The sequence below is a fragment of the Talpa occidentalis genome, unplaced genomic scaffold, assembly GCF_014898055.3.
Source record: "Talpa occidentalis isolate TD23 unplaced genomic scaffold, MPIMG_talOcc4v2.1 talOcc4.15, whole genome shotgun sequence".
Classification (NCBI taxonomy): Eukaryota; Metazoa; Chordata; class Mammalia; order Eulipotyphla; family Talpidae; genus Talpa; species Talpa occidentalis.
Window position 1 is genome coordinate 62,611,804 of NW_023601543.1, and position 24,890 is coordinate 62,636,693.

Genomic DNA, 24,890 nt, shown 5'->3' on the forward strand with positions numbered 1-24,890 from the left:
TTTTTTTAAAACAAAACACATCTCAGTAATGAGATGTGCTTAGTCAGATGAAACAAAAAATATTGTCTTAGCAGAGACAATGTCTATGAAATATAAGGTACCGTTGTGCATCCCCTCATATGTACAGTTGACACATATCACAATGCAGTCAAGAGCAGATGCTAGTGTGTATCAAATACCTGGCCCAGGAATGGATACATAAATATATTTTACTTTGCTTCCCATTCCCTTCCATGTGACCTTGAAGGGAAGGGATGAATAATAGGCAAAATAGAAGTTTAGGACAAACCTATCATGTCCATTCTAGTTCTGAGCCCCCCCACTGTCCCACCACCCAGTCAACCCTCCAGGTCTTCATCTGAAAACCAGACTGAACCTGGAGCCCTACAGCAGCCACTTACAGACATGTATTCTCAGGTGGGCCTTGTCGCTATGAAAAAAGACCGCATCATCCAACATGAGTGCCTGAGTTTCTCTCTTCTCCAAGTTGACACATTCAGATTATATTCTGGGTTTTAAATGCTTTCTTCTGATCAAAAATGCAAGTCTCTTTTTTAAATTTGTGGTGTCTCTTAGTGCCGAAATATAAAAAGCTCTCCAGCAATTGTCATATCTGTTGTGAATATTTTTCCCACTGGATGCTTTTGCTTTTATTTTTTGTTTAAGGTTTTTGACAAAAAAGAATCTAAATTTTTAGTCAAATCTATGCATTTTCCCTATGGTGATTTCTATTGTTTTTATAATAAAGTTCTTTCTCATCCATAAATGTGTTAGTCACTTAAGTGTTTCCATTCTTTTAGTAGTTTCATTATATGTAAGAGGATCTTTGATCTTTTAATTTCTTGGGGTGTGATGTATATTGAGGCTATAAATTGGGTTTCTGTTTTAAAGAGGCACAGCACTATTTAACCCACCCCTTCCTTCCCAAATGTTTTTCATGATGTCCCCTTTGATTTGCAGAAGTTCTCTCTGAGGGAGGAGAGTGTTATCAGAGTCTCTAGGATGCTCTTTAAAAATTCGTTCTTTTTATTTTTTTATTTTTGGCAAAGAAACACAAAGACATTTTTGATAAATGCTAAACAGGTGACACATTTCTTCAGGCCTATTTCTAAGTATATAAATCCTGTATTTCCCTTTCTTCTCCCATCATGCCCAACACTCACGTTCTATCTCCTTTTTCTCTAACTATAGCATTAAACTATTATTCAAACATTTACTACACATCTTTTTAGTCTTTTAAGTTTGGACACCCTCAGGAGTCTGTCTAAGACAAAAATAAATAAATAAATAAATAAATAGAAATTCGTTCACTCCAACTATGCAAACTTCTAGAATGTCTTGTCTAACAGAATTTTAGGTTTCCCTCTGATTTGTTTCTGCTCCTACCCTTTTGAGAACCTTTAATTTGTCATATCGTTTTCGTCTATCATGTGTATTCTGTTCCATTGACAAGTTTATCCTTACATTTGCTCCACAGTTTTCCCTTACTGACTGCAAGAATATATTTTGATATCTGGTAAAATAAGTTTCCATTCATATTTCAAAGCCTAAAAAATAATTAGCCCATTAACACGTTTCTGCAAAACCCAGGTTGCCTGTTGAGAGAACTCTTTCATGCTGTTTTTCTCTTGTGGATAACTTTCAGTAAGGCTTTGCTTCAAAGAATTGTAATTATATTAGTTCTACTTTTGTATCAGCAGGAGTGACGAATCCATTTTAGAAAGAAGCTGAAAATAAAACCTTCTGTACTAGAACAGAATTTACTTTTTCTATTGACCTGCTCTTGGAAATTCAGCCACCATCAAACCTGGCTCCACACGGAATTCTTCTCCAAAACTAACTGATACTTAGGATTTTGTTCTCACGCTGACAGACAGGCAGTTATTTTTGCTCTTTTTTGGTTTTGCATATGTGAGGTGCTATTTAGAAACTATTTCTGAAGATCTTTTGCAAGGTGAGGATATGTGTATACTTCTGAATTTCCTTTTTCTTCATGCTTATAGAAGTAAACCTTGGGTTGGGGGAACATAGGAACAGTATTTCCTGCTTGCATACTCTAGTGCTCAGTAAGAAATGAAAGATTATATGTAATAAATTGCCTTAAATTTGGTAAGTCTATAACATGTTTCTCTAAAAATTTAGAAACATTCTCAGATTTTCAGGTTACTCTAAGGCCTGTTATTAGTGAAATTTTATGTTCAAACTGTATGTTCTCTATAGAGATATGTAGGGATATAAAAGGTTTACCAGTAAAGTATTTATTTTCATGCTGAGAACATGAGGGGAAATCTGTATTTTAAATCTTGAAACAGAAATACTGAATTTAGGGTTAGATAGTATTAGCATAATGTGGGCAAAGTAATTAATATAAATTTTAGGGGCCTCCCTGGTGGCACAAGAGGTTAAGGCGCAGCCTGTGGAGCTGTCCATAGCTATTGCAGCCAGAGTTCAATCCCCGCTCAGGGAGCTACCCACATGGCGCAACAGACCTCTCCTGGCTCGCCCACTGCTCCCCTCGGCAATGTATTTCAGTCGATCCGCCCATTCTGTTCCCCACTCTGTCTCTGGTGAATCCTCTCACCACCACCCCGCACCTCTGGCCTGTGCCCCAGTTGTTGTTTGCATAAATAAATAAATCTTTAAATATATATATATATATATAAATTTTATTCCTTTTTTTCTACACCTCTAATTTTTCTGTGAATTCCAAATTTTATTCTCAAATGTTTCTTTTCTTAAGTATAATTCTGTTTTTTTTTAAAGATTTATTTTTTTATTTATTTATACAAGTACTGGGTACAGTCAGAAGTGCGGGAGGGTGAGAGAATTCACCAGAGCCAGAGCGGGGAGCAGAGCAGGCAGAAGGACCGAAGTACACTGCTGAGGGGAGCAGCGGGTGGCAGGAGGGGTCTGCGCACCATGTGGGACCCTCCTCTGGTGGCCGGGGAGCAGCCGGGGATCGAACCGGCGCCACAGAGGCCGCGGGCAGCTTCGCAACCCAGCGCTCAACCGCTGCGCCACCGGGGAGGCCCTTTGATCTATTCTTTATTCAATCAACTGTATACATCTATTGAAATACAACTGAGCACTAACTATATACAAGCTAAATTTCATTAAAATGAATTCAACCCTATTAAAATTCTTCATGTTCTTTAATACTGATTTCCCAAACAATGATCTACCTGAAGTTTCAAGATGTATTCTCACTATAAAAAATTTTCATACTATGGGCCTCCCTGGTGGCCTAGGGGTTCAGTCTCAGTGCTATCACTGCCATGACCTGAGTTCAATCCCCAACCAGGGAGCTAAACCACAAATTGCACAGCAGACCCTTGTTTGGCCCGCTGCTCCCCTCAGCAGTGTATTTCAGTCAGTCTGCCTGTTCTGTTCCCCACTCTGTCTCTGGTGAATCCTCTCACACACACCTCCCCCCACCCCCGTACCTCTGGCCTACACACCAGTTCTTCTACACCAAAAAGAAAAAAATTCTCATGGGCCCTCCCGGTGGCGCAGCGGTTGAGCGTTGGGTTGCGAAGCTGCCCGCAGCCTCTGCGGCGCCGGTTCGATCCCCGGCTGCTCCCCGGCCACCAGAGGAGGGTCCCACATGGCGCGCAGACCTCTCCTGCCGCCCGCTGCTCCCCTCAGCAGTGTACTTCGGTCCTTCTGCCTGCTCTGCTCCCCGCTCTGGCTCCGGTGAACTCTCTCACCCTCCCGCGCTTCTGACTGTACCCAGTGCATGTATAAACAAAACAAACAAACAAATAAATAAATAAATAAAACACGCCTCTATTAAAAAAAAAAAAAGAAAAAAATTCTCATACTCTATGAGAGAAACTTAGGAATGGATTCTTGGACTTGGTCATAACAAGTTTTTCCTACTCGGTCAGCTGCGTTCTGTTTCTCTGTGTGACCAAATAACTGAACAAATGCTAGCTAAACTTTTGAGAATGATTGTTTTTTAATGACAAATTCCCCAGATTACAACTGTATGATTTACTATAGAGCTATATCCAAATAGATTGACCAGGAAAAGAATTGAAACACACCCACATTTTAAATTATTTTCAGCAGCCTTCCCACCTTTCCTCCTGGCTCATTCATCCTCCATTCATTCACTCATGCAATTATTCAACAAATATGTTGTTATAAGCAATAGTTCAGTGAGCATCATTATACCTGTGTTCTTGTATATGTGTTTGAGTGGTGCTATAAGAATTATACCTGGAAGTCAACTTACTATATCATAGAGTGCACATCTCAATTGTCCTCCATTCAAGTGGCATCCAAGAAAACTGAGTTGTTTATAAATCTGTTCTAAGTAAGGTGCAATTTTAAGTTCTGAGTCTAGGCTTTTGGATTCTTAGCTCATCTGTTGTTTGATTTTCAAGTACAGTATTTAAATTCTTTCCATTTTTGTCTAAGCAGTGATAGATAATGGGTGATTGCATTTTATAAGAATTTTATTGTCATTTTATCTGTTAGAGAGATTTAGGCATAAATTAATACAGTGGTAAATTATACAGCTTTTAAAATGGCAATGAACATATATGTTCTAACATTTTAAGTCAGTCCTCAATCATTTAACTTACTTTTAAACACACTTTAAATTAGTATTAGGTGCTGAATTTTTTAATAATCTTAGAGTGACTAGAGAAACTATGCATTTTCTTTACTTATTCTGTTGTGTTAAGAGGTTAGCTTACAATGAATTTTTAATAGATTTCATGTAGAGATTTAAAATCTAGTGATGAGTGTGAGCTTTTCAAATATTTTACAATTAAGGAAATGAAATATCACAAATAAGAGCTTTGAAATGACCTGATTGTAAATGCTAGAGCTTTCTTTTATAACTTTTAGTTCTTCAAGGAATTAAGAGGTTGTATTTTTTATCATTTGCTTCAACATGTCCACCTCAAGTGCTTTAAGAAGTAGGCTGAATTTTATTTGAGGCAGATGTATCATGCAAGGAGTATCCCGGTTTATACTCAGAAGTGCTTTCACTCCTGCTAGCTTCCCCTTGAAATCGCCTAGAAAGAATTTGGCACATTATTTTGCGGATATTACTGGACATCAGGAAATACATAACAGGATCTAAACAGCTATTGAAAGATGAGAGAACCAGCATCATCTCATTGGTTTTGTGAATAATTTCCCTCCAATAACAAGATATTTTTTCATCTAGCTGTGACAAAACATAGACAAATCGAAAGGCATGATAGGGAACAAAACATATTGTAAAAATGATGAGAACAATAAAGGAATTCCGGGCTGTAGTGGTGTATTTACTAGAATTAGGAAATCTTGACCTCCTTTTAGAAATTCTCAATAGATTCTTGCCAATTTTAATATATGAAAGGATTATTAGTAGGAAAATTACCCAGAACATTGCTACAATAAATAGGTTAAAAATTGCTTCTCCTCGGTTACCTGTCTTAGCTCTATAATGGAAACACATTGTGGAATTATAGTCTCCTTTCTTAAGTGCTGAAACAATGATAGCTAAAAATCCACCAAGAGCAATTGCCCATACTGTGCAACAAACATAAATACTTTGTTTGATTGTTATTGATTTCCGTTGTTGTATAGACCTATTGATTTTTATATAGCGATTCAAACTGATGCATCCAAGCAAAATAATGCTAATATACATGTTCATATAAAACAGTACTCCCACAACCTTGCAAAAAACTATACCTAGTGTCCATTTGTTTTGGTTGATGTGATGCATTATTCGGAAAGGAAGGCAGAAGATAAGTAAGAGGTCTGCAATGGCTACATTAAGTAGGTAAATCTGAATTGAATTTCTTTTGCGGTGGATACCCAGAAATACATAGAGGGCAATTATGTTCCCAACCAGTCCTACAATGAAAATGACAATGTAGAATATTGCTAACACTTTGGAAAGTAATTTTTCATCCATGGTGCAGTTAATAGAATTTGATGCTCCAGAAGAGTTGTCTGGCAATTGGACAGTGTGATTAGTTGTCAAGTGCAGTTCCTGGAAGGAGTGAAAGCTGCTGCTGTCTGAAGTAGTTGTCATTGTTATGGTGTGACCTCTCATTGTCTTCTGTAAGGATCAAAAAGTGAAGGTGCTAAATGACATATTCCTTGTATGTAGCTTTTCTGTCTTTAGATTCTTCCTGTAACAGAAAGTCGAATATTGAGTCATGCTATTTTCATAATAGTTAATTTAACTTACAGTGTAAATAATAAATGATTTATTTTCAGACATTGTGAGAAACTTTTATCCTTCTTTAGATCATTTTGGATATCTACATTATACATTATGTAGATAGCAGCATTATGGTATCACAAAACCAGCAGCAAATATAGTAGAATCTTATGCAATGTCCTGCTCTAACCTTTCCCATGACTGCAGTTTATGTTAAAGGTTTGTTCCATTTATTATATTAAATAACTAAACTGTAAAATCATCTTTCTTACAGAGGTTGTTATGGAAATAGAGATGAAAATGAAGAGAAATATCAGCTCGTATTTTTCAAAAATGAGCATCAATTTCCCTCGCATAAAGGCAGGACCAACTGGGCCCACTGTTGGCCCTGCCACCTTCCTGTCGGCCGTGACTCTTTCCCTCATACATGGCACTCATTCATTCTGACACATACTGCCCTGTGGCAGGTGACAGATAAATTGTGGCAGTCCCGTAATGAGAATAGACTGAAGGATCCTGAAATGTTTTCCTTTTCAACCAAATACCAAGTTGGGGGTATTAAAATAATTTGCCAACAGGGACATGCAAGTAACTTAATAGACCAAGAGAGCACAGCACCTGCCTCTCTAGGCAGCCTTTTGTAACACTGAACAGGAGAGCGAAGTAGCCAAATAAAATTCAGATCTTTACAGCTGCCAGTTAGTCACTGCTGAACTGGAAGCATCGAGTGATCAGTAGCTGGAAAATAGGGTGTGTGGTCGAAGATTGTGAAGTAAATAAATGCCCTGAATAAATAAATAAATAAATTTACTGTATGTAAATGCCCTGGGCTAAGTAATTTAAGACGATTGCTAGAACCTTATAACTGATACTATGTGAATTCCATTTGTTCGTGATAGCAGAGAATGTTAGCAATGCTACTTGTTATTGACTCTTTCCCAGATATTGACTGCTCTGAAGAGCTCAATCTGAGAGCCCATCATGAAAAAGTAGGATGAGAGGAGCGGGTTCCAGGAGGTCTCACCACATTCCTTTCTTATTTCTCTACAGCGGCCTCTTAGCAATTATAACATAAAGCTGTTCAGAGCGAGGTAATCATAATCAGACCTGACTAATTCTGTGACCTTAGGCTTAATCTTTTTTCTTTTTTTTTTAAAAGATTTTATTTATTTATTTATACAAGCACTGGGTACAGTCAGAAGTGCGGGAGGGTGAGAGAATTCACCAGAGCCAGAGCGGGGAGCAGAGCAGGCAGACTGACAAAGTACGCTGCTGAGGGGAGCAGCGGGCGGCAGGAGAGGTCTGTGCGCCAAGTGGGACCCTCGCCCGGCTGCTGGGGATCGAACTGGCGCTGCAGAGGCTGCGGGCAGCTTCACCGCCCAGTGCTCAACCACTGCGCCACCAGGGGAGGCCCAGGCTTAATCTTTTCTAAGCTTCAGTTTTCTTGTTTGTAGAAATTAAAAATGCCTGAGAGGAATCCTGGCATGTAAAAATTTAAATGAAAATTAACTTTTACAAAAAACCACCTTTTGATCTCATTTTATTTTTTTAAGAGTTATTTGTTTATACAAGAACTCGGGTACAGGCCAGAGGTGCAGAGAGGGTGAGAGGATTCACCAGAGACACAGCGGGAAGCAGAATAGGCAGACCGACTGAAAACACTGCTGAGGGGAGCAGCGGGTGAGACAGGAGAGGTCTGCCACTTCATGTGGGTATCTCCCTGGCCAACCGGGAATCGAACCCACGCTGCAGAGGCTGCGCTCAACCCGCTGCGCCGCTGGGGAAGCCCCGATCTCATTTTAGTAAACATTTCATACCTAACTAAGTACTGCTTGGAAAACCAAGGTGAACAAGACAAGCCCTGCTTTTGGTAAACATTTTCAGGAAGTGTGCATTCAAACTATGAATGCTGTAACATAAAGTGAATTTCAATTCCAATAATTAAATTCCTGTTTTGACATTACACACACAGAAAAATGTCTGGAAGAACTTAACCTTTTTTAAAACTCTACCTACAATTTGATCAAGAAAACATTTTGGTAGAAGGTAAAATTCCAGTTTAAAATGTGTTGTAGAGGGGGGGAAATTGATTCCAGGGAAGGGGAATTGGCCGGCCAAGAGGAAGTTATATAATCCCTGTTAAGAGCATGTCTCCAGAGTTCAGGACAGTGGTGGGAGGGAGGGAGGCAGGAAGACAGTCTAGTCTGTTGTGTGTCTCAACTGCAGGAAGACAGATTTCACGAAGTTTGTAGAACTTACAGGCATGTTTTTGGTGACCTGAAATTCTAAAAGGATAGGGCAATCTAGGAAGAATGGCAGGCTGCCAAGAATGAAGCTGACAATGCAATCTGGGTGACAAGAAGAGAAAAGGGGTGCCTGGAGAGGAACCTGTGTTGTGTGCATATGCAGGGAGTTCAGAGAGGCTCAGGTAGGAATATCGCGGAGCCACTGATGAGAAGGATATGACAAGTGGCATGATTTTGAGAGGTCAGATAGCTGAAATAATTTTTACAAGTCTTCTATGAGTAGTTTTTATTTTTCTTCTCCCATGCTGTATTTTAAACTCCAGCATTAGGAACTAGGTATATTTTGTCTCCTTTTGTGTACCAAGTGTAGAAAATAGCACAATAAATATTATTATGTGAAAGAGGGAATGTAGTAGAAAATATGTAAAGTTCTACATGTAGATATTAAAATCAATGGCTAAGTACAAGTAAGGCTTTAGCTACATTCACTAAAACCCAACTGCATTTGACTACAATTGCCACATTTAGCAGTTCAAGTGATTTCAATTAAGACTTTTCTTTGATTGAACTGACAGACAGATATGGCATATCTTAAATGAAATTGTTACTATGAATCTGGTTCTATCTCAAGACCCTAGGGCGTCACCTAGGACTGTGTTTCATTCCTAGCAGCATCCTTAGAAAGGCTACAGAGCAACAGAGAGAACTCTAATCATGTCATAGTAGCAAGTTGAAGAAAGTAGGTACCTTACCCTGGAGATCTGAACACTTTACAAGGCCCTGGAGAAAAGGATTTCACTTTGTGATATGTGCCTTCAAAAAACAGAACAAGGACCAGTGAGTAGATATGGCAAAGACAGATGTTGCCTCCTTTTAAGGAAATACTTTTTTAAAATGAAACAGTCTATCTTGGAAGGCAATCAGTGTCTTATCACCAGTTTTTCTGACACTACCACCAAATGAATACTTTGTAGAACATAGAAGAGATTATCAGTGACTCTCCATCTTGCCTACATGTTAGAATCCTCTTGAGGAGTTTTTAAAGATACCAGTATCTGATTCCAGCCCCAGATCTTCTGATTTAATTGCTCTGAAACAGCCTGCAGGCAATGCTTTCTTTTAAACCAGGGAATTCTAACATGCATTCAGAATTGAAACATTGAACTAGATGGCTGAGCCATTGGCCAATATTTATTTAGCATTTGCTGTATGCCAGGCACTTCGTTAAGCACATTTATAGTATCTCATTTACATAATCCTTACAATAGCCTTGTGAGGTAGGTATTAGAAAAAAGGTAATGTGAGATCAAGAGGTTGTGATCTTTACATATGACACACAGCTCTTAAATGGCAGTACCCAGGTTACGACTCAGATCTGTAACCTCACTCCTACTCACATATGACCAGCAGTGTTACCCTATGAGTTCTGTCAGCAGAAAAGGTATTAATCTTTTTATTTGCTGTATCCATTATAATATGTAACTCCAGAGTGTACAGAATCACAAATCATTCACCAGAAAGTTCAGCACACACCCCCAGAGCTTATCTTTTCAAACTTACTTCTAGGCCTGATAACTTTAATCAAGATGTTTCTAGAAAACTGTTAACACAAAGCACATATCCTGAAAACATCTGCCTAAACTTAATCTGCAAGTGAAATTAGTTAATAATAGTTGAACAAGATCACCAATAAAGCAAAACAATGCATTGGTTTAAGCAGTAATAGTAGCGATCATTTAGAACCATTGTTAGGTGACTGGGGCCCAGATTTTCATAAACTAATTCCCCGGTTTGAATCCATTTTAAACTTAATTCCTGATTTTTACAATGTGTCCATCACATCGCTGTGTTAAAATACATACCTATTTGGCAATCATAGCAACCTTTCACCATTTATAGTTTGACTTGACAATGACAGTCATTCAGGCCATACTTCAAAATTGCATTAATTGCTGCATACAGAATAAAAATTGAAAGCAGGTCACTTTGGAAATAATACCATAGGTAGTACATTGGTTTTATTATAAACTTAAAACTATGTCTAAAAAAATACTCTTTAAATTTTGAGGTGTTGAATTAACTAGAATGTATTTTGCTTTTTTCTCTTACATTTGCCTGATTTACTTTTGGAAACAAAACAAAATTTAATTGGTTTGGTATAATTACCATAAAATAGTAATAACATAATAAAGGAAATACTGTCATTGAAACTAGGGAAACAGCATATCTTAATAAAGTTAGTAAGTTATAGATTATTTTAATACACTAGAATAAAATTTGTTGCATATGAAAATAACTTTTAATGGAATAAACTAGATCTGCAAGTCTTTACGGCAATAATCAAAATACAGTTTATAAACAGCGTGGCGCTATTGATAGTATGAACTTAAATACCTCCAGCGTCCTAAAATACTTTAGGTAACGAAGGAAACACAGTCTCATTTTAAGTCAAAGCTATAATTTAAGATATTTACTCAGGGTTCTAAAAACCAAATATTGCTAGTCACCATGAAACAGGTTTCACTTTTAGTACTCAGATATATCAAATTTAAACGGAAATAAAGGATCATTTATATACTTGAAGTTAAGGAATACTCACAAGTGCAGGCTCTCTTGAAGTAAAAGGAGCTTCCCTAGACACTCACTTGTCTTGATGTCTCAGCTGGGCTTCTCCATCCGGTGGTGGTGCAATTGGTTTGGGGCTCTCTTCTGTTTTTTTGTATATGTGCATGTGGTAATAGGTTTTTTTCCCTTTTCTATTTTTTTTTCAAGATGACCTTTGATCCCTTGTGAAAATATTTTTTAAAATCCCACCGCTATGCAACAACTTTAAGCTCAATCAACAATTAACTCTAGTAACTTATTTATATTTTTTATGAATACCTGCCACCTTGAAAACTGTGGTGTGTTTTCCCTCATCCCCCCAAATAAGGAGGATTTATAAATTTTAGTAGAAATAAGCATTTTCCATTTTTTCTAAGAAATGATGCACAACATGTTTTTAAAGTACAAGCATTGAATTTCTGTTTTTTTCTGAATTCGTTTTAGAAACTAAGTTTTTCACCTAAAATGGCATTCCTTTATGGAATCATACTAACATGAATTCTTCTATTTAAATGTTTTAAGTTTTATTTGAATCATACATTGTTTAGCGTATTTTTATGTATTCCTTTAAGACTTTGGATTTACTTTCTACAACAATCTTATAATTTAGGACTAGATGAGATCTGTGGTTGTACTCTCCCCCTTTCATCATTATGATAAACTCCCAAGTTAATTAATACATCACTTATGCTTTAAAGTAAAAAAATACGGAATTCTACATTTTTTGTTTTGGCTCTAGTCCAATATTTAACCACTATCTGTCCATCTTTGTTAACTGCTAGTCCTGCAGTTCAATGTCCTATCCCCTTTTTTTGTTGTCATTTGAAATGAAGAGTTAGTTTTTATCCTCCCCTTAATTGTCACCCTGCTTCTTTGTTTACTTCACACCAAGCAATATTGAATCCATTAGACTTTATCTAACATTCTGATTATTTCTGCGTATACACGTTTTTCTGAATATTATATTCCCCAAAGCTTTTAGCATATTATAAATATGACACGTGCAACAGAATAATTTTAAATCACTAGAATAAAAATATTTTGTAGCTCTTACTTCCTCCTAAAATCTCTGAAAAGGAAGATGATCACTCTGATGTTCTGTTCTGTTAGTCTGCAAGAGTTGGTGGGGGGAGGGAGAGTTAAAAAAAGAAACATGAAAAATACCATCTTAAGGATTTTTCAATGTCCTGGTTAATAGTGTCAAGTATACTTGTATTGTTGTACATCTCTAGAACTTTTTCTAGAGATATATCGCTAGAACTTTTTCTAGCAATACATCTCCAGATAAATACATCTCTAGAACTTTTTCATCGTGAAATACTGAGACCCTTGACCATTAAACACTAATTTCCCCTGTCCTTGGGAACCACCAACCTTCTAACTTTCTTTGATTTTGACTACTTGAGCTCGCTCTTTCATTTGAGTGGAATCACCGGTGTTGTCCTTTTATGACTGGCTTGTTTCATTTAGCATAATATCCTCGAGGTTCACCTATGTCACAAGATGTATTTCTGCTTTAAGACAGCAAAACATCTCATGTATAAACACCACATTTTATCTCTTCATCTGTCCTTGGGTATTTCGGTTTCTTCCACCCCTGGCCATTGTGAATAATGCTGTGATGAACATAGTTGTACAAATATCTTTTCAAGGTCCTATTCATGTCTAAATAGTTGTCTTCCAATTTGCATTTCATTTCTTAACATCTAATATAAAAGGGGAGGGAAGAAAATGGGGGCAGGTGGAGAGCACAGTGAACTGTGGTGGAAGACTAGGGGTGCTTCAGTAGTGGGAGAGTTATTGTGACCACACCTAAGGGGAGAAATACTATATTGTGAAAAAAGAAGCAAGTATGTAAAATAATGTTACGTCATTAATAAAAATAATACTGATAATAAATCTAGTACAGTATGTTCTTTCTGGATTATGCTTTTTTCCCCACACCTAAATCAACCCCTTTCGGAATACTAATCCTATCTTGATCATCAGCCCCTTGGTGACTCTGTTGCAACCAGATAATAATTTCTTATCAATTATTCCTTTATAGGAGCTTTTTTCCTTTTCCTTTCAAACTTTCTACTTTGTGCCTCTGTGTTCTTAGTTTATAAGTTTGTATCCTGTTCTCCTTATCCTTCTGCTTTCTCCTTTCTTGGAATCTTAAACTTTCTATTTATATAAAGATAGACTTTGAAAAAGAAAAAAAGAAGAAGAAATAAAAATGGATATTCTTGTTTGGTGCCATCTATTGTTGATATCACCATCCTCTTTTTATCTAAATTTCAAATCCTAGTAAGATTCAACTCACCGCTTACTCCAGGCCTGAACACTCCCAGCTGAAATGAAGGCTGCTGACTATAACTCACAGTCGTGCTAAGTGGCCTTACTTCAAAATCATGACCACAAACCTCAAGTGGGCCCCTGGGCTGCCAGAGGTCCTGCTACATTTCCTTACTCTGGTGATTCGCAAAACATGGCTCCCAGACCAGTAACATCCCTCTCACTCGGAAACTTACTAGAAAGGCATGTTCTTGACCTCATCCAAGACCTTATAACCCAGAACCACTGTAGCTGGAGGTCAGCAAATTATGTAATTTTGATGCTAAGGTTTGAGAACCATTGCCTTGGTCCATGTATTCTCCTATTCTTTGAAAATACTTATTTTTGTACCTTCATTCTTCTCAAACTGTCAGCAAACTCCCTCTTCTTCATATTTCCACCTCGTAGTCATTTTTTTATTTCAGAGTAACTAGAAAATAGCATTGGTTGCAAGAGGACTTCCTCATTTTCATACATCCACATGTTCTGGCATCTGGTGCTTTCCTCACTGTCACTGAAGCCAACCCCTCCACCCACTTGTGCATTATCCCCCCTCGACTCCCCTCCTAGCATCTTTTTTGTCTCCAGAGTATCTTTCCCATCAACACAAATGTCCCTTTTTTTTAAAAAAAAAAAAAGCAAAAAATCAAACCTCTCTGAAAAATTCTAGGTACTAGTTTGAAATTACCTACCTCAGATAAATTATTATGTGAAAATTCTGAATAGTTATATATATTTTCTTATTTTAAAGAATGGAAGGGCAAACCAAAAACTTATACAAATAATTGCCAGTGAGGAGGGAAAGATTGGAAGCAGAGGGAGGAAATAAAAGCTAGCCCCTTCAGAATGGTATTTGTCTTACCTTTTGACTTTGGAACTATGTACATGATTTACATAATTAAGGCACCAAATTAAATAAAAATATAAATAAAACAAATTGACCTCACTGCAACAAATTGAAAGCATAACTGCTAGGAGAATTCTTTTAAGTAACTCTAAAATAGGATGGTTTTCATTTTTAAAAAATAATTTATACTTACAGAAATGTTACAAGAATTAAACAAAGAATTCCAGACACCCTTCACTCAGATTCTCCATATGGTAATATTTTTCTGCATTTGTTTTTATCCTTCTCAATCTCTTATCTGTCTCTCTCCATGTACATATTTCCTAAAAATTAGGAATTCCCTTAATAGCCGTAGCACAACAAAATCATAGACTTTTTATTGAAAGATTGCTATTATGTAATATTCAGACCTTGTTTCGATTTCATCAATTGTCCTAATATATTTTATAACAAAAATAAAAACAAGGTCATTTATTGCATTTAGCTATTAAGTTTCTTTATTTTTTTTTAAGATTTATTTATTTATGCATATAAGAACTGAGGTACAGGCCAGAGGTGTGGGGGGTGAGAGGACCCACCAGAGACAGATTCCTTTAATCCAGAACAGGATTTGAAGAGGATGGTCCAGTTACTTTCTAGAATGCTCCTTATTTGGGGTTTGTGTGATGTTTCCTCATGATTAGATCCACTGTGTTCTTTGGCAGGAATACTATAGCAGTGCTGCTGAGTTCTTCTCAGTGAAGGAGACCTTCAGGGAACATATACTATCACTTAATCCTGTTACCAGCAATGGTATTTGTTTTTAAAGATTTATTTATTTATGCATACAAGAGCTGGGGTACAGGCCAGAGGTGGGGGTGGTGGTGAGAGGATTCACCAGAGACAGAGTGGGGAACAGAACAGGCAGATTGAAATACACTGCTGAGGGGAGCAGCAGGCGAGTCAAGAGAGGTCTGCTGCGCCATGCGGGTTGCTCCCTGGCTGGCTGGGGGATCCAACTCGTGCTGCAGTGGCTGCGGACAGCTTCATAGGTTGTGTATTAACCACCAGGGAGGCCCCAGCAATGATATCTTTGATATTGGTATCTGCCAGGCTTCCCCTCTATAAAATTTCTATCTTACTTTTTGTAATTAATAAGTATCCTGTGGGGATCTACTTAAGTAAGCTTACATTATATAAATATCACTCTTCACCCTTTGATGATTCTTACCTGAATCAATCCTGAATCAATTATTATGGTAGTAAATTGCCAAGTGGTGATTTTCAAATTCTAGAATTTCTTCTACATTTATTGATTGATTTTCTACTTAAAGAAAAGATTTTCCTTCTTCCCTATTCATTTACTTTATTTATATCAGCATAGGCTCATGAGTTCTTGCTTTATTCAGTAGTAAAACAGTGTTTTAGCTGGGCATACCTGGTAAGATAATATCCTTAGGGGAGCCTCCTTGGTGGCACAAGGGGTTAAGATGCAATCTATAAAGCTATCTGCAGCCACTGCAGCACGAGTTTGCTCGATCCCCGGCCAGGGAGCAACCCGAATGGCACAGCAGACCTCTCCTGACTCTCCTGCTGCTCCTCTCAGCAGTGTATTTCAGTCTATCTGCCTGTTCTGTTCCCCACTCTGGTGAATCCTCTCACCCACCCCCCACCGCATCTCTGGCCTGTACCCCAGTTCTTGTATGCATAAATAAATAAATCTTTTGAAAAAAGATATATCATTAGGACAAAAAGAACCACAAAGGACTCTTAAACAGTATATAATGGTTTTATTGTTACTGGTAATGTAGACATTGTTACTGTGAAACTTCTATGACAGCACACACAGAGGATTAAAGCAATGAGTAATTATGTTAATGTCATTAGGTACCAACATTACTTGATTAAAATTTTAAAAACCATAATTGAGAATGAAGAATCATCAGCATAAATTAGTGATTTATGTTTCTTCCAAAAGCTACGTGTTTTTTTAGCTTTGTCCACTGAAAAGTTGAAGCAGTGATAATCTAATAGTAATAATATATCTAATAGCCATATTGTGGGTTTAAATACTTTTTCCCAGTTTAAAAAAAAATGGGGGCTGTTTAAAGAAATGACTGATTCAAGATAGGGGGCAAGAAATGGACAAGACAAGCGCCAAGTATCTTCTTGTGCCTGAAAGCAAGGAAGTTATCAGACTCCTCATCTGACAAATAGACATGAGCTAATTTAAGAGTTTCACTGACCAAAAATGGGACAAATTGAACATCAAAATGAATAATGACTGCAAATTGATTAAAACATCAAATATCTAAAATCTGTAAATTCATAATATTACAAAAATCCTTCATTGGTCCCCTTTCGAAGTTGCCTAGAAATCAACTTGTTATTCTGAAAGTATTTCATGGCAATTTTATACAAAAAACAAGAAATAGCCCAACTGTACATCAACAGAAGAATGGACAAACTGGTATAGTCATACAATGAAACACTTAGTCACAATAAAAAGAAATGAACTAGTGATCGCAACAAAATGGATGAGTCTCAGAAACATACTTAAGTGAGAGAAACCTTATATAATAATGGTTCTGTGTATATCAAGCTCTAATACAGACAATGCAAACATGTGGTGAAAAAAAATAACAGAATAGTGGTTTGCACTGGGGGCATGACAGCAGAAATGTGATGGTTGGATAGAGGAAGTATAGATATATATTTGATAAAGCAAATATATTGATAGCAAAATGATATTGCAGAATCTATGTGGTAAATGTATGGGTATTTATTGTACATACAATTAAAGTTTCTGTTTTTTATGGTTTTCATAATAAAGTGTTGGGGGAAACCTTCACTTTAAAAATGTAATCAAATTTTATTGATTTGCCATTCATTTACTAACTTCTGGAGCTAGACATCAATGGCTGCTAAGTGGATAGCAAACTTAATAATAATAATAATGATAGACCCACTGATAGTCTTGTAATTTATTAAAAGTAGGCAAACCAGACATGTTCCTTCTGATGTGATACAGTAGATACAACACCTATGAAATACTATCACAAAAAAAATTAAAATTGAATCTGAATTTAATCAAGTTTCCAGATCTAACTACCAATTTATATGAAATACAGGGTATTAATGAACATATTAAATGACACCTTGTATATACCATTAGCCAAATTCAGATTGTAGGGGACACTACTGAGTAAATCTACAGAGTATATCTTAGTAAATCAATGGCATGAACTTTTTTTTTAAAGATTTATTTATTTATGCATACAAGACCTGGGGTACAGGTCAGAGTTGCATCTTAATCCCTTGCGCCACCGCAGAGGCCCGCATGAACATATTTTAAACGGTATCAAGGAGGGCCTCTCTGGTGGCACACAGGGTTAAGATGCAACCTACAAAGCAATCCGCAACCACTGTAGCACGAGTTCGATCCCTGGCCAGGTAGCAACCCATATGGTGCAGCAGACCTCTCCTGACTCTCCCGCTGCTCCCCTCAGCAGTGTATTTCAGTCAATCTGTCTGTTCTGTTCCCCACTCTGTCTCTGGTGGATCCTCCCATCCCCCACGCCTCTGGCCTGTACCCCAGTTCTTGTATGCATAAATAAATAAATCTTTAAAAAAATAAAATAAAATAAAAGGTATCAGGAAGACATGTTACAGAATAAGAGAAAAAAGACATAAAGCCCTCAAATGTGAATCTTGAAAACCATTTTGAACTAACCAACTATAAAAAGACATTTTTGAGGCAGTCAAGAAAAATTGAATGTGAATTGGTATTAGATGATATTAAAGAATTATTATTAATTTTGTAGGATGTGATGATACTATGGTCATTTTTATGTTACTTTTAGAAATACTGAGCTATTAGCAGGTGAAGTGATCTGAGTTATTATTATAAATATTTCAGAAGATGTCATAATTGCCTGGAGATAAACAAAGTAAGAATGGCAGAATATCCATAATTATTAAAGCTAGGTGATAGATACATGGACATTATTAATCTGTTTTCTCCATTTGAAAATATTAAAAAGGTTTTAAAAACCTTCCTTGACTTCATTCTTCTCTAGCTACATCCCATTTCTCTCTACCATGGTAAATTTTTAAAAAGATTTATTTATTTATACATGCAAGAACTGGGGTGTAGGTCAGAGGTACAGGGGGTGAGAGGATTCACCAGAGACCAAGAGGGGAGCATAACAGGCAGATCTACTGAAATACACTGCTGAGGGGAGCAGCAGGTGAGTCAGGAGAGGTCTGCTGAGCCATATGTGTAGTTCCTTGGCCAGGGATCAAACTCATGTTGCAGTAGAAGGTGATAGCTTGATAGCATTGTGTCTTTAACCCCTATGCCACCAGGGAGGTCCTACTGTGGTACATTTTGGAAAATATCTGAATTTAGTGTCTCCACATCATCTGTTTTTTTTCTCTCTTCAATGGGGATTTTTGTCTCTATCATTCCACCAAAACTGCTCTTATCAAGAACACCTATGACTCCATGTTGCCACATCTAATGATCAGTTTTTAAATGACTGCTCAGTATCTTTGAACACTATTTTTTTTATTTATTTATTTATTTGTTTATTTATTTATTTATACAATCACTGGGTACAGTCAGAAGCGCGGGAGGGTGAGAGAGTGAATTCTCTGGAGCAGAACAGGCAGAAGGACCGAATTACACTGCTGAGGGGAGCAGCCGGCGGCAGGAGAGGTCTGCCGCCATGTGGGACCCTCGCCGACGGCCGGGGAGCAGCCGGGGATCGAACTGGCACTGGAAGAGGCCGCAGGCAGCTTCGCAACCCAGCACTCAACCGCTGCGCCACCGGGGAGGCCCTCTTTGAACACTATTAATCGTGCCTTTTTTTAAGATTTATTTATTTATTTGTTTGTTTGTTTGTTTGTTTATACATGCAAGCACTGGGTACAGTCAGAAGCGCGGGAGGGTGAGAGGATTCACCAGAGCCAGAGCGGGGAGCAGAGCAGGCAGAAGGACCGAAGCACAATGGTGAGGGGAGCAGCAGGCGGCAGGAGAGGTCTGCGCGCCATGTGGGACCCTCCTCCGGTGGCCGGGGAGCAGCCGGGCATCGAACCGGCACCGCATAGGCTGCGGGCAGCTTCGCACCCCAGCGCTTAACCACTGTGCCACCGGGGAGGCCCTAATTGTGCCTTTTTGAGACAATGTCTTTACTTGACTTCAGAGCACCAATTCCTCTGATTTTCCTCCTACTTCACTGTCTGTTTGCTGGGCTGTTCTCTTCCTGACTTCAAATATGGGTGTACACCAAGTCTCAATCCTTAAACCTCTTCTCTTTTTTTTTCTTTTTTAAAAGATTTATTTATTTATGCATACAAGAACTGGGGTATAGGCCAGAGGTATGGGGGTGAGAGGATTCACCAGAGACAGAGTGTGGAACAGAACAAGCAGACTGACTGAAATACACTGCTGAGGGGAGCAGTGGGCGAGTCAGGAGAGGTCTGCTGCACCATATGGGTAGCTCCTTGGCTGGGGATCGAACTCGAGCTGCAGTGGCTGCAGATAGCTTCATAGGCCGCCTCTTAACCCCTTGCACAACCGGTGAGGCCCTTAACCCATATTTTAAAAGCAATTCATGTATAATATCAGTCTTATTGGAAAGCATAGTATTTGAGCAGAAACCAAAGGTCCCCACAATAAATCCTTTCCTGACGTCAGCCTCAATAAGATCCCAGAAAAACACAAATGCAGAGGACAAGGTCCTACAAAGAAATTATCATTGTGACCATGAAACATATGATGCTTAGGGAGCCCTGGTCTAGCACCTACTCCTCAGGAAGGATGCCTTTGCATGGGACAAGTGTCTGACAAATTGTCTCCCAGAGAGAAGAGCCAACCCAGAGAAAAGATAAGCACGGAAAGTACATTGAATTCCCTAGGAGCAGAGCTCGATTCAAGTCATCAAATCTGACTCTAATTCTTATTTAGAGGTGGAATGAATAAATTTAAGAAAGAGGTTGGTGGGAGTGAGACAAAGAAAGGACCATCAGCATCGCTAAGGGCCATGATATAGTGGCTCTATAGGTAGAGGCAGAGATTTCCAAAAACATTTTGGGAGAAGTGGTAAAATAGATTATTCCTTAAAACAAACATGGACTCACTGAAAGAAAAAGAATATTGATTGAAGAAGCAGATAATATCTGTCTTTTCAAAAATCCATGCTTCTTGAGTAATTCTTAGCATTATATCCTAATCTTGGATGCAAAGAATTCCTGAAAAATACTAGGTAAGAAAGGTAAGTCTTTGGAGAAATCAGCCAAAAGTGAATATAAGACAAATAATTTCAAACATCCAAATTAATTCCAGAATTTTTAATGTGTTATTGTATTGTCCTATTATATGGTTTTCTATAAGTTGAATTGTTCCTCTTCAATTAATTCTTATCTTTGGTTTGTTGTTTATTTTTCTTTCAGCCCCACTGTGTTCTCCTCGCCTCAAAGGAAAACTCAGCACCTGTTAAACTTGGGGGCTTTGGGGTAGCTATTCAATTAGGAGAGTCTGGACTTGTAGCTGGAGGTAAGACCACTTTTTGAAAACATTTCCTTCAATACCTTTTCATTTTCAGTCTGGTATAATAAAACTTTCAAACTAAATTTTAGCCCATCCTGGGTATTTTATACCCTATTCCACCCCCCCCCCCAAAAAAGATGCCATAAAATAGTTTCCAATTTTATAGTTCTATAGTTCTAACTAGAATTTTAAACCCTTAAGACTAGACTCTCCTTTTGCTCTTTGTACCCTCCACATTTATCAGAGAAGAGAACCTACATACAAAGTTGGAAATAACGTCTGAAACAACGTCTGAAGATGATATTTAGGGCAAAGTGACTTTTAAAATTTGAAGTGGTCAAATGAAGTTGAATCTAAAATGTATGACTGACCACTTTCAGATTCAGCACTATCTCTCAGTTTTAATTTCATACTGTTTTACTCTTGTCATTTGTCAAAAAGTTCCGCTCAAGCCATCAATCTGTATTTGGGAAAAGCGAGCATATGTGCATTTGCACTGATTTTATTATTAGCTGAAGCAAAACATAATTAGAACTTTCCCATATCAGAAAAAAAGAAGGAAAAATAGAAACATTGTTCACCAGTATGCAGAGGAGGATGCTAATTACAGATTCAAGTATTTGGGTTTTGTTTTTTTTTTTTTTTTCATGTATTCCTTTCAGTAGGCTCCAGCTCAGGATACTGCCCAGTTTTTCATTCTGTTCCTTAGTTTTGCAGATTACTTAATTCTCCATTAATTTTCCATTAATTCTCCATTAATTTTCCATTAATTCTCCACTGCAGATTACTTAATTCTCCGTTAATTCTCCATAAGCTGTCAGTCTTCTGGACATTACCTTTTTTCATCTCCAAATAACTGCCAGCCTTCAAAAATAGGGAAAATATAAACAGAATCTTTTAAACCTGTCATCTATCAAGAATGCTTGTATTAAATTCAATCACCTAGAAAGTGATAACGATCAAAATAATCATCTGTTGCACAGGGAATGATTTAGTTTAATTCACTATTACTAAAACATCAAAGCAGTAGTAACACAGACCATCCACTGAAAAACAAGCCATATGTCATAGTTATACTCTTTAAATTGTTATTTCACCACAGTGTCCTCTAAAAGTATGTTTAAATTTTTGTCTAACTTTGCATTCTGTTCCAGCTAATCATTGCCACTAATATGAGAAACTGCAAATAGAGTATAGTTTTAAAAACTTAGTTTTATTTTCTATAATAAAACTTTTCATCTATAATCATAGACTGACTGAAGGAGGATCAGGCAGGAAAGTAGTCTATTTCAGGTTCTGAAGAAGGCTTAACTTCTTCAGTCTTGTAACTAATGACTGAATTCTCTCATAACATTCCCAGCGAAAGGTTGATGTCTAGTTTAGTTCCTCAGATAGCAAAGAATTCACTATCTTACAGGACAGTTCATTCCATTTTTGGAAAGCTCCCTCAGTATGTTCATCTTTGCATTGTACAGAAATTTAACTTCCTATAACTTTCCAGCGGTCCTAACTCTGATTTTGGAGCCACACTGAAAAATATGAAACCTCCTACATAATAGCCATTCAGATGTTTGATGACAGCTATCATGTACCCATAGAGCATATCCAGATTAATTTCCCTAGGCAAATTTAGCCATTCCGTATATAATCTGGCTCAGAATCTCCTCACTATGCACAAAGTACGGAGCCAGAACAGACAATTTACAGGTATAGACGGCTCATAGGCGAGGCACGTAGTTGCTAAGAGCTCTAGCTTTCTTTGGCTGTGAGTCTTACATTTCTATCTGGCTCCCCTGATTGTATTAGCCTTATGGACAACCACAAAACACTGCTGGCCTATATGAATCTTGAATCAACTACAAATTGTAAGTTGCTCTTGTTTTCAAATAAATGTTCCTGTTAAACACACACTCTCAGATCCAATATTTGTACAGATCACCCCTGTGTTAAGCCTATACAGTTATAACAAATAATTTCTGATGATGACATCCCAGGGTTGAGGAGATGAAATGAAAAAAAAAATCCTTTTATATGTTATATACTTTGTTTCTTTTAATCTTGCTCTGTTATCCTGTTAGTATTCAAAATGGCCTGGGCATCATATTTTTCCACACATCTTGATTGAAGGGGAAAACAGATTCATTCGATTTTTCTAAAGATTGATTTATTTGTGCATACAATAGCTGGGGTACAGACGAGAGTTGTGGGGGGTGAGAGGATTCACCGGAGACAGAGTGGGGAACACAGAAGGCAGATTGACCGAAGTACACCACTGAAGGGAGCAGCGGGCGAGGCAAGAGAGGTCTGCTGCACCATGTGGGTACCTCCCGGGCTGGGGATCGAACTTGTGCTGCAGAGGCTGTGAACAACTTACTAGGTTGCATCTTAACCCCTTGTGCCACCAGGGAGGCCCACTTCATTAGATTTATCTAGACATTTCCTACATGTTAATCGATTTTCCTAAAGTCCATAGACCTTTCCCCTAAACTGTATATTTTTAAAGCTGATCTTGAACCCACACTCTGTCAGTTGTGCAAAGTGTATTTTTCCCAGTGCTTCTACAATTAAGATACTTTCTAATGGTCAAAATATTGTCATTTCTTAATATACCTTTTCTTACCATTTTGAAATAACTACTTTAAGCCTTACAATGTCTTCATAAATACAGTATTTGTAAATAAGGGATAATTTCTCTTATAAAAAACTTTGTATTATTTGAAGTTTTTTTTTAATTTTGCTAATATTTATGAGCTAAATTGCTAATATTTGACAGCATTTTCCCATTAGTTGGAATCTTTGATCACCCAATCTTTCAAATAGAAAGGAATTCTTTCCTTACAGTAGAGACCAATAACATGTATTTCCACTTTCCCTATCTAAAACTCAGCTATTTGGAATCCTTACTTATCCAGAAGATAATTAGGAACCTAAAAAATAAAATTTTAGGCATTTATGTTCCTTCATACCTTGCACCTGCTATTTTCTCTGGTAGGAGTGCCTTTTGTCTCTCTATATAGAGATTGATGTGTGTATTAATTACTGTTCTCGAAGGCAAGCTAATAATAATCATAATCATCTTCTCTAAAAAAAAGTCTGATTTTCATCAGCTGAAGTTAAGTAACGCTAGTCCTTTTCTTTCATATTAACCTTAACCATGGGGACTGAGTACCTCCATGTAGCATTTAATGCAGGGATTTGTAACCATACCAAGTCTGAGCCTTGTGAGGGCAATCAATGGGGAATGGTGGCTTATCCTTTTGTGTGTCCATAGCATCTACTGTGGTGTCTAGGTCTTAGTAGGCACTTAAGAAATTGTTACTACATGAAGTGTCTGGTTCTTAATCATTTTCCAGTTAATAGCAAATTTTATGCATCAGATTAGGAAAAGCTGAAGCTGGGGTAAGCATAGTGAAAGAAAAGCAACAACAGCCTGACAGAAAAAAATATATTAAGCAGATGCCAAAACTTGGAAACAACACCCTCTTGTTTAATACTGAAGAAATCAACCCTTGCATACCTCTGAAGTTTCTTGAGGGTGTTTTCTCTTCTATTGCGTAGTTCTTTCATTCATATCCACAATGACAACTCTGAGTCATCAAGAAAAGGTTAAATTATGTGCAGCAGTTTGTCTGAAAGAAGCCAGGAAATTGTAGAAAGGTCTCCAAAATTATTACAGTAAAAAGTCTCCAGTGTGTCAAGCTCCAAGTCCCTGAGGGTCTAGGCAATAAGGCTTGATTGTATTGACAGCACATCTAACATTTAAATATGTAAATGTTTATCTGAAGTATCTCATATGCAATGACATTTAATTTGGTTTGGTAATTGGCTTCCTGTTCTTAGAATTTTGTGGTCAGTCATAAAATCAAGTGATCGTAAAACAGGGAGTTTGGAGAGGTCATTGTATGTTAAAGGTTAACTGCATTCCTTTCACAGTCTACTGATTTGCATAAATACAAAGGACTGCACCTACATATTCTTTCTGCTGTGATGCCCTATCTTGTGTTAGCAAATTCCTAAACCAAAAGACGTGCATCTTCCTCAAGGATGGAAAACTGAGTCTCCAGAATGGGGTAGTCTTCAATCCAGGTGAATGGAGAGATTCTCCTCCAGATGACTAGGACTAGTCATGGTGGCTCTGAGTATTCCCAAAGCAACACCCTCATTTTGAGTTAC

General features: G+C 37.6%; 2 protein-coding genes across 9 annotated transcripts in view; one reads left to right on the plus strand and one right to left on the minus strand.

Annotated features, from left to right (window-relative positions):
• Positions 1-24,890, plus strand: part of CASK (calcium/calmodulin dependent serine protein kinase) — a 392,726-nt gene that overhangs the window by 246,367 nt on the left and 121,469 nt on the right. For all 6 annotated transcript variants that reach the window (XM_037512504.1, XM_054695766.1, XM_054695765.1 and 3 more), the window contains exon 6: positions 20,621-20,723. In XM_037512504.1, the coding sequence (XP_037368401.1) occupies positions 20,621-20,723 (103 nt within the window). The remainder of the gene's footprint in view (positions 1-20,620; positions 20,724-24,890) is intronic.
• On the minus strand, positions 3,914-11,136 carry GPR34 (G protein-coupled receptor 34). Of its 3 annotated transcripts, XM_037512505.2 has the most exons (4): positions 11,018-11,136; positions 10,281-10,370; positions 9,171-9,231; positions 3,914-6,140 (listed from the first exon to the last, which is right to left on the minus strand). In XM_037512505.2, exon 4 carries the CDS (start codon positions 6,059-6,061, stop codon positions 4,922-4,924), a length of 1,140 nt encoding a protein of 379 aa, XP_037368402.1. In that variant the 5' UTR covers positions 6,062-6,140; positions 9,171-9,231; positions 10,281-10,370; positions 11,018-11,136; the 3' UTR covers positions 3,914-4,921. The 3 variants fall into 3 exon arrangements, with proteins under 3 accessions (XP_037368402.1, XP_037368403.1, XP_037368404.1); XM_037512506.2 differs by lacking the exon at positions 9,171-9,231; XM_037512507.2 differs by lacking the exons at positions 9,171-9,231; positions 10,281-10,370.